The sequence below is a fragment of the Nomascus leucogenys genome, chromosome 4 (genome assembly GCF_006542625.1).
Source record: "Nomascus leucogenys isolate Asia chromosome 4, Asia_NLE_v1, whole genome shotgun sequence".
Classification (NCBI taxonomy): domain Eukaryota; kingdom Metazoa; phylum Chordata; class Mammalia; order Primates; family Hylobatidae; genus Nomascus; species Nomascus leucogenys.
Genome location: NC_044384.1, coordinates 9,760,215 through 9,776,436, shown reverse-complemented (window position 1 = coordinate 9,776,436; position 16,222 = coordinate 9,760,215). Strand labels below are relative to the sequence as shown.

Here is a 16,222-nt window from a genome sequence, read left to right as displayed (position 1 = left end):
CTCTTACTACAGACTAGAGCAGGTTGCCTTCTGTATGTAGGCCTGCCACCTTGAGCCCCTGTAACATAACTTTTATCTGACTTTATGACAATTAATAATAAAGAATAATTGATAATAAGAGCTATCTTCCCGGTTACACACTAAATGCTAAAAGGGCAGGGCCCGTGTCTGTGTTGTGTGCTGCTACGTTCCCACAGCTCATAGACATATAGTAAGACATCCAGTAAATACTCCCTGAATCTAACACAAAGTAGATATTTACTGCAATATTGTTAACTGATATCATCTCCAGAGGACTAATAAGTCAGGCAAACTTTCTCCCTCTCCATTTCCTGAGTTACCTCAAGAGAGCTTAGAAAGGCTAAACACCTAATAGTTTTCCTTTGTTCCTTACATTCTAAGCCAATGATATCTGTATTCACATCTGGGGTTGTCAGTTGAGAGACAGGTATAACCCCTAGCAAAGGTGGCTAGAGATGAGATATGTAAAGCATGTATTTATGCATCTTGTTCTCTGGTATATACATTTAGCATATTTTTAGGTTTAGCATAGGATGCCAGAATCCAGTTATTCCTATACATGTATGTAATTCTTTAATAGTTTTGAGTACAGTCATGCACTGCGTAACAATGTTACAGTCAACAGTGGATCACATATACAACAGTGGTCTCATAGGATTATATTACCGTATTTTTCTAAATCTTTTCTATGTTTACATACACAAATGCCACTGTGTTACAACTGCCTATGGTATTCAGTACAGTAACATGCTGTACAGCTTTGTAGCCTAGAAGCAATAGGCTATAGGATATAGCCTAGGTATGTATGTAGTAAGTTACTTAGGTTTGTGTAAGGTACATTCTATGACGTTCACACAAGGACAGAATCACCTAACAAAGCATTTCTCAGGATGCATCCATGTCATTAAGCAACGCATGACTGTGTATTTATGTATAAGGTACTCTATGAAGTTCTGAGAATATAAAGATTAGCCAACGGACAGGGTTCCTGTCTACATGGAGTTTATGGATGGGTTGGTGGGATGGGGTAGAATTAATACAATAAGGAAAACAAATATGTCATTTGAATTGTTTCAAGTTCTGTATAATAGAGACTTATCTTACCCAAAGAAAGATCTGGCCTGGCCTTGCGCTATGCTCCTGGGGGCATACTGCCTTAGAATGTCTTTATTAAACTGAGGACCTTGGGCCCCGAAAAGCAAACAAGAAATGACCCCTATTGTGTTAATTCTCCAAACTGAGGGTTTGTTCAAGTAAGGAGTACCACACTAGCATGTTAATTAACAGGGAACAGCCTTTCTGGATGTGTAGAAGACAACCCGAGAACACAAGCACATTAACTCCCTCTGCCCTACTTCTTCCTGTATCACCCATAACATTACTCTCTACAATACAGAGATATTTTAAAGACTCTATAATTTTCCACCTTCCATTCTCTTAACAGTTTAGTTAACTTCCACCTACTTCCTTATTTTTCAGTCCAGAGATCTGTCTATAAATAAGCTGCTGTATTTTCCTGATTAAGGTTTGGGAAACACAAATTATCCATTGTCAAAAGAATGTCTGTCCATTCTTCCTAGCCTTTTCAACCAGCTATTCCTCTTTATCCCTGCTTATCCATCTCGACTCTCAGTATTTTTTTCTTTTTCAGTAAGGGAAAATCTAACCAGTGTTACCTAAAAATAATAATAGAAAAGATTCATGTTGCAATGACAGAGAAGGAAGAAAAACAGTATCATTCTCCTTCTTTTCATTAATTAAAACAATGCTTATATTAATGGCAGTCAAAGAAAGGATACGTTTTCAGTTTCTCAAGTAAGAACACAGCTATATGGGATTAAAATACCTGCATAACTCTGGTATATGAGACAACTGGCCTACTATACTTATGAAAAACTTAATATTCAGAACACATGTTTACAAAAGGATCACTCTGGGAGGCTAACAATTTCTAAAGAGAAGATGGGAATGCACTATAATTTTTACCATCTATTTATCTCCATGGCTCTCCAACTTGCCTGGGCACTACTGAGCAGCACTTAGTAGCAGTCCTATAACACGGGCTGATCTGGCAAGGAATAACTTGGCTGTAAAGTGGATGAAACGTCAGCAAGTACATAAAAGACCTTGTATCTGCTTAGTTTCACGCATTAGTTTCCTCTAGTAATGGAGTAACACCCTCCTTAAAAATTCTTTAGTTTTGTTTCAAATTATATATAGTTACTATACTTTCTTAGCATGTTTCCATTAATCTTTGATGTTCACAAGATTATGTTGTACTCACGATGGCTTTTTCACTAGCAAAAGTCGCAGCATGGACTTTAATCGGGTAGTACACGGAAGAATCTCTTCTGTGTCAGAACTTGCTTTGCTTAGAAGGAGAATGCAGTTACCCAAAGGATCTTCTGTGTCGGCATAGCCCTAATAGATTTGTTTTTAAAGAGAAATTATTGTCTAATTGTATACATAACTTTTCAACTTGAAAATAAGAATTGTATTGTCCTATCAGCAACTCATAAATGTCTTTCGATTCAGTTGAATAAAATAGTTATTTTTTAAAATAACCTCTATGAGCTAAGGAGCCTAAATAAAACTGTATTTAAAAGAAAATACATATACATACAGGAGAACTTCAGGAAAACATGCCAACCTTCTTGACACTTGCTGATTTTTCTATTTTCTAAGATTCTAATAGTGGTACCTCCCCTCGGTGAAGCACCTCACAGATCCTCAGCCACCCTAAGAAGATAGAGTGCTCTAAATGCTACACACATGGAAGAGGACCCTGTGAGTCTCAAGGCGCAAGGCCCGGGCTCTCTCTTCTAAAAGAGGACTGCGCTTATGATGGGATTTCTGAACTCCACCTTTTCATCCAAAAGAGACAGGAACCTGACTCCTTTAACGTCCAGAAGGATTGCTTTAAAAAAAAAAAAAAAAAAAAAGCTGTTTCTAGGAGCATGTTAATTAAGGTATCACTCTAATCATACATATGCATGGATAGAATTCATGAGGCAAGTTAGTTATGTAAGGGATCCTTAAAAAGCACTGTTAGCTCTGCCTAAAAGCCTTTATATAAGGTTGAGTTCTATTTTTCACAGTCAATGCTGTGAATGCACCTCACTTTTTAACCTCCCACCCAGATATATAAAATATATACAGACAAATTAGCTATCCTGGTTTAACTTTCTGCCAGAAACAAGACAGCCACCCACTTCCTGTTCACTTATCCCCAGCGCCTTCACAGCTTCTCTTCATTTCTCTCACAACTTGACAGTTTTGCTGTTTGCATGCATTTAAATCAATCACACCCAGCCAAAGATAAATGGTATCATAAAAAGTGAATTTTACAGAATACCTGTAGTATTGGAATGACAGGACAGAGAGATTCAATAAACTTGTTCCAGGTCAGTGCTGTCATCATCAATCGTCCCTGAAGCAGGTATAACAGAATGGCCTTGGCAGCAGTGTTCACCTGCTCAACAACACAGACCCAATAAACCAGTCAAATGAGATGTCACGCTAGGTCACCTGACACACCTGGAACATCTTATAGCATGTGGAAAAATGCTATAATTAACATTTCTTTCTTTCAAATGTTCGTATTTCCATAGCATCATCTTACATTCTGTTCTGTTTTTCTTCCTTAATATTTCTAATTTTTTACCTTTAATGTACATTTGTCCCTTGAGTAAGAATTTCCCTAACTGAAATAATCTGCTTACTACCTGTACTGTATAGTTCTCTACATCTTAGATGAAAAATGTAAGTAAACTGAGCTGAATTTTTTGAAATCAAGTGTGTCCTGTATTTTTATTCCCACATTTTATGTAACACTTATTTTTATTTAAATAACACTTCAACTGAACCAATGCACCAAAGACAGGTTTCTTTTTAGTTTCTCACCATGCTATCTAAACTATATTAGAATATCACCTTGATTTAGCTGAGTATCTAAATTACTGTAATATTTTCACTTATTTTTAACGTTCATACCTCACTTTTGGGCTCTTGAATGCCAAATACAGAGATTTCATACAGAACTTTTGGATGGAGTAGAAAATGAATTCTATTGCAAAGTGAAGACACAGGTTTAGTGACATTATGGACACCTAAACATTCCTGTAAAATAATATTAAAAAGTATTTTTAAATTAGCAACACTGATTTTTCCAAAAGATCCATCTTTCTTCTGTTTATAATCCCATTTCTATTTTAGTTTTTACTTCATTGAAACTTTTTTTAACAAGAGAGAATGAAAAAGATTCTCCTGTCTAACAGTTTCTTAGTTTGTAGGAGATACGTATTATATTACTTTCTGCCAACAAGCATAATTATGATAAATTAAGTAAACAAACGGCTGAGACAACCACAATCTCTTAGTTATTCATCATGATAGACACAAAGGACATAAACACAGTAAGAAACTTATCCTAAGGTATTTGCATTTTACTTACAAAGGTTGGGAAAGAAAAATTCAACATGAAAAGACTTCAAAGACTTCAAGTTATGGGAGACATAACTTTATATACTATATATATTTATATTCTATATATAAATACAATATAAAGAATACATATTTTATATATAATATACCTATTATACATAATTTTATATGCTATATATTTATATTCTATATATGTGATATACATATGATTATATAAAGTTATCATCAATACAGCTATGTACCTAAAATACAATTACTTTGAACCAATACTTAGAGTAACTATCAGGAATTTTTTTCTCAATATGTGATAGAGAATAGTATTTTGTTAGCAGCTATTTAAGGTGAGAGGGAAAAAAAGCTACTTGAAATATTAATGGAATTTAAATACAATATAGAAGGTAAAAATACAATAAATAATGAGTTACATGAATACTACTTTTTTCATTCTGAAAATTTCTACTTCCTATTACCAACAATTCAAAGGTCAAAAAGTTACACACATACACTCACATATGTATTTGCATAAATTATTTTTCTTTCAACTGTTAACTTCATGCCACAGACAGCAACTTCATTCGTATTACAAGCTTTTCAAAGATCTAAAGCCTCAGCCCTAAACAATAGCTGTCACCTACTTCCTTAAGATACTTACCTACCATCTAAACTGTGACTATCCCCTTCTGAAACCAAGATTTACTTCCTAAAATTGTCTTATTTTTCTCCAGCACCTTTATGTTTCTTCACATGATTATTCTAATCACCATATGACATATTCTAATGTGTCTCTGGCCCTGGCTTTCCCCTCTTGATAACAATTCATTTTTCAGCTCTCTTTCCCACCACAAGTCCTCACAAGAGTTCGCTGTCCTCAGTCAGTACTTCCTCATTTGCCAGGCCCTCTTCAATGCACATCAGCAGGACTTAGGTTCCTACCATTCCACAGGAGCTTCTCGTAGAGGACACCAACAACCTCAGTGATGCCAAATCCAACGTGTTCATCTCTGGTTCTCATCTGACTCTTCCTTTGAATCTCTGTCTCCACTTCTGGCTCCCTCTGTTCCCAACTTCTAACTGGTTAGATCCTGGACGGCCTCCTCTTCCCTAGTCTCTCACTAGTTGATCCTATCAAGGCTTGTGGCTTTAATATCATCTCTAAGCTGATGACTGAAAATTTTATACCTAATCTGGGCTCCACACTCCAAAGGTAGTGTGGTGCAATGCTTAAGAATATGGGCTTTGGAGTGAGCCTATCAGGGTTCAAAGCCCAGTTTCACCACTTTTAGTTGAATGACCTTGGACAAATTCAAAGTATCTCCATTTTCAGAAAGAGGTAGTACCTAGCTTACAGAGCTGTTAGGAGGATTCAGTGAGATAATATACTTATAAAAGTACTTGATACATAAAGTAAATGCTCAATAAATGTTAGCTGCTATCATTATTATCAATGAAATTATTAGCATTAGCATTATTATATTTAACAGTCTACTTAACATATGCATTTGATATAAAAAGGCATGTCAAACTTAGGTTCAAAACAGAATTCTACCCAATCCACAATCCCATATTTGGGACATCAATCCAACTGCTAAATCCAAAACCTTAAAATTCATCCTTGATCACTCTCTATCTCCTACTCCCATTATCAGCAAGACCAATTAGCTCCACATCCGTAATGCCTCCTAAATTCATTTCCTTCTCTTCATCTCCACTACACCACCACATCTCATCAGGGCTACTACAGTGAAACTGGTCTTCTTGCTTCCATCCTGACCCCCTACAATCCATTCCCCACAATGGGAGAGTGATCTTTTCAGAAAGATCATCAGATCAAGTTAAAATCATTCATAGCATCTCACTGTACTTAGAATACAATTCATAGCTTTATAATGTCTGGCACCCTGCCTACTTTTCAGACCCAATCTGGCACCATTTTTCTGTTATCTCATTATACTGCCCTTCTTTTTGTTCGTGAAACACTCGAAGTACATTCTCACCTGAAAAGCAGAGACTTTTCACCTGTTGTTTCCTCTGGCTAGAAATTCTCCCTCCCTCCCTAGCCAGCCTACATAAATTTAGTCCACATTACTAGTCATTCTCTAGTCCTTTATCCTTTCATTGTCTTTACAACACTATTTTCTTTAAAACACTAAATACATAGAATGTATATGCAGTGTTGTAAACTATATATATATATTCTATACATATAGTGTTATAAAGAAAACTATATATACATATATACATGCACACATACACATAGATACTTTTTATGTATTTAAAGAATTTTTTTAAATTATTACATACTTCTCTCTCTGTCCCCTGTCAGAAGGTAAGCTCTCTGATAAGGCTCTTTTCCGTACTTTATATCACTACAGTCTAGCATATAGTAAAGTGTCCAGTAAATATTGCTAAATGAATGTTAGATGTAGGTAACATGGAAGTGGTGGCCATTTAATCATCCCTAAATTTAAAAGCTATTTCACCTCTTTACCATACCGTCCTCAAAGTTAAGTCTTACAATAAAAAGCTAACTTGCCTCTTCAGAAAAAGTAACCTCCACATTACTAGCATGCTCCTACATTTAGGTTAGGTAAAGCTGCAGCAATGCCTTGGAGATTTACCAGAAGACACTGGAATAATATCATCTGACAGACATAGCCAATTAAAGTGAAATGCCTCTACAAATCCTTATATCCAAACCAAGATACTATATCTTTACGACACAGGGGCTAACTACAAGAAATCTCATCATTTGGAGCTTTTGATTTGGATTATTATAACTCCCTGATAATAAATACGTCTCCATTTTTTAAAACCACATTGCACTATACAGATAATTATCTTTTGTGACCAAAGAAAAATCAACATATTTTGCAAGAACAGTGTCAACTAATATAAATTTCCAAATAGTTAACAAGAAAATAAAACATTAAATGAAAGTTCACATTCTTTTATTTTCTTTCCTTTTGCAACTAGGATAATAAGGTGAGTTTTAACAAAAAATATTCTTACAGTTTAAATTTTGCAGCAAAATGTATGACACTTAGTTATAAAAACTATAGTATATTAAAATTTAGAATTTTCAAAATTACTAAAATTCAGTGCATTTTTTTAAAAAACAAATTCGAAACTGACACATACATATTTATTTCTGACATTCCTTTTTTCCTATCATTCTATGATAGGAAAAATTATCTGGATGTTAATTTTTTAGAACTCCTCTAAAGTCCTACTTTAGAGGACTACTACTTTAGAATTCCTACTTGAAATTCATCATATAGCAAAATGATCATATACATCAGTAACTCAATTTACACCAAATATTTTCCTATCTGCAAAAATTTTTATTTCCAATAATTATTTAAAATCTGCCTCAAGAAAGATATCAAATCGTATTCCACCATTTTAAATTTAGGGGTATAATAACTATCCCAAATACAGGGATCTTAGTTTCTTGACCTATTTATCTCAATGATACTCACCTGCCCTATAACTGAGGAACCCTTCTCTTTTCACTTGTTCTACCTCTAAAATCATAAATGTAGGTTTCTAATCTTCTTACTCAACTTGAAATATGGTCCTTCTTTGACCTCCATTCCATAAACCCTTCTTCTTTCTTCGCTGGAGTCTTTACAGCCTTTGGTTCCATGGTCTACCATTTCAACTACTCAGCTCACTTGCACCAAAGGTGTTCCCTCCTCCCCGACAGCAGTGAAATAACCCAACCCTTGATCGATCTCAATGTTCACACTCCCAAAAACCACACCAGCTAGCCAAAGATAAACATGCAAAGTAGAGTAGTCTCCCTATTAAGATTATAGACACAATTGACTAAGCTCTTTATGCAGCCCAAAAATGCTACTATTTGATATTATCAAATACCTACTCATGTTAGTCATTTCACACACTCAACATCTCACTTTCAATCTCAAAGAAAATAGACTCAATAGAAGGAGGCTCCTGCAACTTCCTGTTATATCTAAGCCCACCTAACCCCAATTAGCCATCATGTTCAAGGTCCTACTGCCTTCAACTTTCAAAGGCACTAGCTTCTTTTAATTAGCTACTTGCTACCCACTATCTTCAATCTTTCCTCCTCTGATTCTTTTTATTATTTCAACATATACAAATGAAAATATAACACTTCATTACAAACCCCTTCCAAGGTGTGTCACCACTAACTGTCAAATCCCTAAAAGCAAGGCAGAAACAAATATACAACCACCATCTAGAGAATACGAGATCACAAGAAAAAGCTACCCTGCCAAAGAAAACCTGAAAATCAAAATAACAGTATCTGCTAAAATAAACAACATAAGGAAGATTCAACAGCCATAACAAGTGGGAGGATTCTAATACAATAATCTAAACAAGATTATAAAATAAATATGTTTAAAATTTACAACAACACAAAAGAAGAAACTAGAGGACTTGTTCCTGGCCTTGAGCAGCTCTTAGGGAAGTGGTGAGTGCAATAGGCATGGAGCAGCCCACTCTTGCAACGATCCTCTAGGCTCCTAACTATGGGAGACCCCAAGACCTGCACAGACCTTTGAGTTGCAAGGCAGAACTGCCCAATGAGTTGCCAGAGACAGAATCCCAGTCTGCACAGAGCCCAGAGGGTCTGGTGCAGTAACGGCTGCACTGGGGCATGGCCACAGGTGCCTGTTGCGGGAAGTCAGGGACCCTGAACGGAGGGACCGGCTGAAGCCATGGCAGAAGAACGTGGATTGTGAAGATTTCTTGGACATTTCTTAGTTCCCCAAATTAATACTTTTATAATTTCTTATGCCTGTCTTTACTGCAATCTCTAAACACAAATTGTGAAGATTTCATGGACACTTATCACTCACCCAATCAATACCCTTGTGATTTCCTATGCCTGTCTTGACTTTAATCTCTTAATCCTGTCATCTCGTAAGCCGAGGAGGATGTATGTCACCTCAGGACCCTGTGATAATTGCGTTAACTGCACAAATTGTAGAGCATGTATGTTTGAACAATATGAAATCTGGGCTCCTTGAAAAAAGAACAGAGTAACAGCAATGTTCAGGGAATAAGACAGATAACCTTAAACTCTGACCGCCGGTGAGCCGGGTGGAACAGAGCCATATTTCTCTTCTTTCAAAAGCAAATGGGAGAAATATCTCTGAATTCTTTTTCTCAGCAAAGAACATCCCTGAGAAAGAGAATGTGCCCCTGAGGGTGGGTCTCTAAAATGGCCCCCTTGGGTGTGGCTGTCTTGTATGGTTGAGACTGTAGGGATGAAATAAGCCCCAGTCTCCCATAGCGCTCCCAGGCTTATTAGGAAGAGGAAATTCCCGCCTAATAAATTTCGGTCAGATGGGTTGCTCTCAAACCCTGTCTACTGATAAGATGTTATCAATGACAATGGTGCCCAAAACTTCATTAGCAATTTTAATTTCACCCCGGTCTTGTGATCCTGTGATCTCATCCTGCCTCCATTTGCCTTGTGATATTCTATTACCTTGTGAAGTAGGGGATCTTTGTGACCCACACCCTATTCGTACACTTCCCTCCCCTTTTGAAAGTCCCTAATAAAAACTTGCTGGTTTTGCGGCTTGTGGGGCATCACCGAACCCACCGACATGTGATGTCTCCTCCGGACGCCCAGCTTTAAAATTTCCCTCTTTTGTACTCTGTCACTTTATTTCCCAACCCGGCTGACACTTAGGGAAAATAGAAAAGAACCTACGTGACTATCGGGGCAGGTTCCCCGATAGGTGCCCATCACCCAAAGCTTGACATACTCCTCTAGGTGGCTTTGGTCTTAGTTGGCTGCCAGAAGTAGAAAGAGCAGGGCTATCTTTCCCACAAGACTGGGCCAACCTGATCTGAATGCCACCCTGTCTGCCAGCCTTTCAAAGGGTCCTGTCTGTCTCACTAGCTTGCAACACAGCCTCAGCTGCCCTGTCGAGATGCTCGCCAACAGCCACCATCACAGGTCTTTTGCCAACAGCCTCTGCCTTCCTGTCAGAGCACTTTTGCAGGCACACACCCACCCACAGCAATCCCTACTGGCACACACTTGCCTGCAGCCTCCCCTGCCAGTGCGCACTCGCCCATGGTCACCCCCACCACAAGTGCACTCTCCCAAAGCACCACCCCATGCCCCCCCAGAGCACTTTCTCAGGCAGTCACCATTGGAAAGTTGTTGCCAGCAGACTGGGAACATCTCAGCTCCTCCAGTGCAGCAGGTGCTTGACCTCAAGGGAACAGAAATCAAAACCACTGGCCTGTTCAGTGCACCCCCAGGGTTAGAGCACACAGTCCAGGGGTGCTGAGCTGAGCTCTGGCCCTGAAAGCACACAGAAACCAAGCCAATTGACTAATCCCAACTTATACCACAGTAAAATCCTCAAGGGCATCAAATAATATAAAAGCAAAAGGCCCCATCCAAGGTACAGCAACTTCAAAGTTTAAAGGAACATCAGCCCACACAGATAAGAAAAAAACAGTATAAGAATTCTGGCAATTCTAAAAGACAGAATGTCTTCTTACTTTCAAATAACCACACGAGCTCCCCAGCAATCGTTCTTAACCAAACTGAAATGGCTAAAATGACAGAATTCAGAAGCTGGAAGGCAAGGAAGCTCGACAAGATACAGAAGAAGGCTGAAGCCCCACCTATGGCAACCGGTAAAATGGTGCTTTGATCCGTGATCGGATCTGACAGAAACATTTTAAGTAAGAACAAAACTGAACTTCTGGAAACAAAAATTTCATGATAGGAATTTCATAATGCAATTGGAAGCATTAATAACATAACTGAGGAAAAAAATCTCAGAGCTCAAAGACTACTCCTTTGAATCATCACAGGCAAACAGAAATAAAGAAAAAAGAATTTAAAAATGAAAAAAAAAAACTTCAAGAAATATGGGATTATGTAAACAAAACAAACCTACCACCCATCAGCATTCCCGAAAGAGAAGGAGAGAGAGCAAGCAACTTGGAAAGCATATTTGTGGATATTTTCCACGAAAATTTCTCCAACCTCACTAGGCAGGTCAATAAGCAAATTCAGGAAACTCAGAGAACCCCAGTGAGACACTATTCAAGATGACCACCCCCAAGACACATAGTCATCAGATTCTCCAAGGTCAACAGGAAAGAAAAAATCTTAAAAGGAAGCTAGAAAGAAAGAGCAGGTCACATATAAAAAAACTCCATCAGGCTAACAGCAGACCTTTCAGCAAAAACCTTACAAGCCAGAAGAGATTGGGGACCTATAATCAGCATGCTTAAAGAAATTCAAACCAAGTATTTCATATCCAGCCAAGCTAAGCTTCATAAGCAAAGGAAAAACAAAATTATTTTCAGAGAAGCAAACGCTAAGGGAATTCATTACCATGAGACCTGACTTACAAGGGGTCCTCAATGGAGTGCTAAAAAAGGAAGCAAAAGACCATTACCTGCCTCCACAAAAACACACTAAAATACATCTCCCACTGACACTATGATGCAACTATACAATCAAGTCTACATAACAACCAGGTAGCAACATGATGACGGAATCAAATCCTCACATATCAATACTGAGCTTGAACATAAACGGGCTAAACACCCCGCTTAAAAAGCACAGAGTGGCAAGCTGGATAAAGAACCAAGACCCAACTATATGCTGTCGAGAGACCCAACTCACATGCAATGACACCCACAGGCTCAAAGTAATAGAATGGAGATAAAGATCTATCAAGCAAACAGAAAACAAAAAAACAGCAAGGGTTACTATTCTTATTTCAGACAAAACAGACTTTAAACCAACAATGATCAAAAGGATAAAGAAAGGCATTACATAATAATAAAGGGTTCAATTCAACAAGAAGATTTAACTATCCTAAATATATATGCACCCAACATTGGAGCACCCAGTCATAAAACAAGTTCTTAGAGACCTACAGAGTTTTAGACAACCACAAAATAATAGTGGGAGACTTCAACACCCCACTGACAGTGTTAGACAAATCACTGAGGCCAGAAAACTAACAAAGATAGTTGGGACCTAAACTCGACACCTGACCAAATGGACCTAGGAGACTCTACAGAGTACTCCACTCAACAAAAGCAAAACACATTCTTCTCATCTGCACACAGCACACACTCTAAGATCAACCACACGCTCAACTGTAAAGCAATTCAAGAAAACTGAAATCATATCAACCACACTCTCAGGCCACAGTGCAATAAAAATAGAAATTATTACCAAGAAGATCTCTCAAAAATAATACAATTACAGGGAACTTAAACAACCTGCACCTGAATGACTTTTGAGTAAAGAATGAAATTAAGGCAGAAATCATAAAATTCTTTGAAACTAACAAAAACAGAAACACAACATATCAGAATCTTTAGAACACAGCTAAGGCAGTGTTAAGAGGAAACTATATAGTGCTAAATGCCTATATGAAGAAGTTAGAAAGATTGCAAACTAACAACCTGACACCACACTTACAGGAACTAGAAAAGCAAGAGCAAACCAACCTGAAAGCTAGCAGAAGAACCAAAATCAGGGCTGAAGTGAATGAAACTCAGACACAAAAATTCACACAAAAGATCAACAAAACCAAATTCTGGTTCTCCAAAAGAATGAACAAGATTGATATATCAATAGCTAGATTAATAAAGAAAAAAAGAGACAATCCAAATAAACACAATCAGAAATGACAAAAGTGACATTATCACTGACCCCACAGAAAGACCCTCAGAGACCATTAAGAACAACTCTAGGCCGGGCGCAGTGGCTCACGCTTGTAATCCCAGCACTTTGGGAGGCCAAGGCGGGTGGATCACGAGGTCAGGAGATCGAGACCACGGTGAAACCCTGTCTCTACTAAAAATACAAAAAAATTAGCCGGGCGTAGTGGCGGGCGCCTATAGTCCCAGCTACTCGGAGAGGCTGAGGCAGGAGAATGGCGTGAACCCGGGAGGCGGAGCTAGCAGTGAGCCAAGATCGCGCCACTGCACTCCAGCCTGGGTGACAGAGTGAGACTCTGTCTCAAAAAAAAAAAAAAAAAAAAAAAAAAAGAACAACTCTATGCATACCAAATAGAAAGCCTAGGAGAAATGGATAAATATCTGGATATATACAAACTCCCAAGATTGGACCAGAAAGAAATTAAAACCATGAACAGAACAGTAATGTGTACCTCCAAAGTTGAATCAGTCATTAAAAAATAAAAAAAGCCTACCAACCAGGAAAAACACTGGGCCAAACTCACAGCCAAATTCTACCAAATATAAAAAGAACTGGTACCAATCCTACTGAAATTATTCCAAAAAATGAAGGAGGAGTGACTCCTCCCTAACTCATTCTATGAGGCCAGCATCATCCTGATACCAAACCCTAGCAAAGACACAACAAAAAAAGAAAACTTCAGGCCAATATCCCTGATGGACATAAATGTAAAAATTCTCAACAAAATATTGGTATACTGAAACCAGCAGGACAGCAAAAAGCTAATTCGCCACGATCAAGTATGCCTTATCCACTGGATGCAAGGTTGATTCAACACAAGCAAATCAATAAATGTGATTCATCACATAAACAGAACCAAAAACAAAAACCATATGATCATCTCAACAGACACAGAAAAGGCTTTTGATAAAATTCAACATTCCTTCTTGTTAAAAACCCTCATCAAACTAGGCACTGAAGCCTCAAAATAATGAGAGTTATCCATGACAAAGCCACAGCCGTATCATACTGAACAAGCAAAAGCTAGAAACAGTCCCCTTGAGAACCAGAACAAGACAAAGATGCCAACTCTCACCACTTCTATTCAATATGCTATTGGAAGGCCTAGCCAGATCAATCAGGCAAGAAAAATAAAAGGCATCCAAATAGGAAGAGGAAGTCAAACTGTCTCTCTTCACAGATGACTCTATACCTGAAAAAAAAAAAAAAAAAAAAAAAAAAAAACATATTCTCTGCCCAAAGGTTCTTAGAACTGATAAATGACTTCGGTGAAGTTCCAAGATACAAAATCAATGTACAAAAATCAGTAGCATTTCTATATACTCCAATAACATCCAAGCTCAGAGCCAAATCACAGTGAGAATTGTAAAACACTGCAGAAAGATATCAGATATGACATAAATAAATGGAAAAACATTCTGTGCTCGTGAATAGGAAGAATCAATATTGTTAAAATGGCCATACTTCCCAAAGCAATTTACAGATTCAACATTATTCTTATCAAACTACCAATGCCATTCTTCACAGAATTAGAAAAAACCATTCTAAAATTCATATGGAACCAAAAAAAGAGACCGAATAGCCAAAGCAAACTTAAGCAAAAAAAACAAAGCTGGAGGTATCAGACTGCCTGACTTCAAGCTATACTATAGGGCTACAGTAACCAAAACAGCATGGTACTGGTACAAAAACAGAAACACAGGCCACTAGAACAGGTTAGAGAACACAAAAATATAGCCACACACCTACAACCATCTGATCTTTGAAAAGACAACAATAACAAACAATGGGGAAATAACTCCCTACTCAGTAAACAATGCTGGAATAACTGGTTAGGCATATTCAAAAGATTAAAACTGGACCCCCTTCCTTTCACCGTATATAAAAATCAACTCAAAATGGATTAGACTTAAATGTAAGACTTAAAACTATAAAAACCCTAGAAAAATACCTAGGAAATACCATTTCTGGACACAGGCCTTGGAAAATATTTCATGATGAAGTCTCCAAAGAAAAGCAATTGCAACAAAAACAGAAATAGATAAGTGGGACCTAATGAAACTAAAAAGCTTCTGCACAGTAAAAGAAACTATCAACTAAGTAAAAATATCAACTAAGTAAAAAGCCTACAGAATGGGAGAAAATATTTGCAAACTATGCATGTGACAAAGGTCTAATATCCAGAATCTATAAGGAACTTAAATCAACAAGTAAAAAAACAAATAACCCCATTACAAATGGGTAAAGGAATAAACAGACACTTCTCAAAAGAAGACATACACATGGTCAACAAGCATATGAAAGAATGCTCAATATCACTAATCATTAGAAAAATTCAAATCAAAACCACAATGAGATATTATCTCACACCAGTCAGAATGGCTATTATTAAAAAGTAAAAGAATAACAGGTGTTGGCAAGGTTGGAGAGAAAAGGGAACACTATTATAAGCCCTATACACTGCTTGTGGGAATTTAAATTAATTCAGTCACTGTGGAAAACAGTTTGGAGCTGTCTCAAAGAATTTAAAACAGAACTACCATTTGACCTAGCAATCCCTTACTGGGCATAGACCCAAAAAAATATAAATCATTCTACCAGAAAGACACATGAACCCAGATGTTCACTGCAGCACTATTCACAATAGCAAAGACATGGGATCAACCTAGATGCCCATCAACAGTGGATTGGATAAAGAAACTATGGTACATATACATCATGGAAAACTACTCAGCCATTAAAAAAGAATAATGTCTTTTGTGGCAACATGGATGCAACCAGAGGCCATTATCCTAAGTGAATTAACACAGGAAAACCAAATACAGCACATTCTCACTTAGAAGTGGGAACTAAATACCGCGTATACACATGGATACAAAGATGGGAACGATAGACACTGGGGCCTACTTCACAAGGGAGGGTGGGAAGAGAATGTATTAGCCTATTCTCACACTGCTATAAGGACATACCCAAGACTGGGTAACACATAAGGAAAGAAGTTTAATTGACTCACAGTTCCGCATGGCTGAGGAAGCCTCAGGAAAT

General features: G+C 37.6%; 1 protein-coding gene across 1 annotated transcript in view; it reads right to left on the bottom strand.

Annotated features, from left to right (window-relative positions):
* The window catches only part of RTTN (rotatin), a 211,170-nt gene that overhangs the window by 150,202 nt on the left and 44,746 nt on the right, over nt 1–16,222 (bottom strand). The window contains exons 15-17 of the mRNA XM_030810284.1: nt 4,015–4,140; nt 3,377–3,493; nt 2,306–2,442 (exon numbers count right to left, since the gene is read on the bottom strand). Coding sequence (XP_030666144.1) covers nt 2,306–2,442; nt 3,377–3,493; nt 4,015–4,140 — 380 coding nt within the window. The remainder of the gene's footprint in view (nt 1–2,305; nt 2,443–3,376; nt 3,494–4,014; nt 4,141–16,222) is intronic.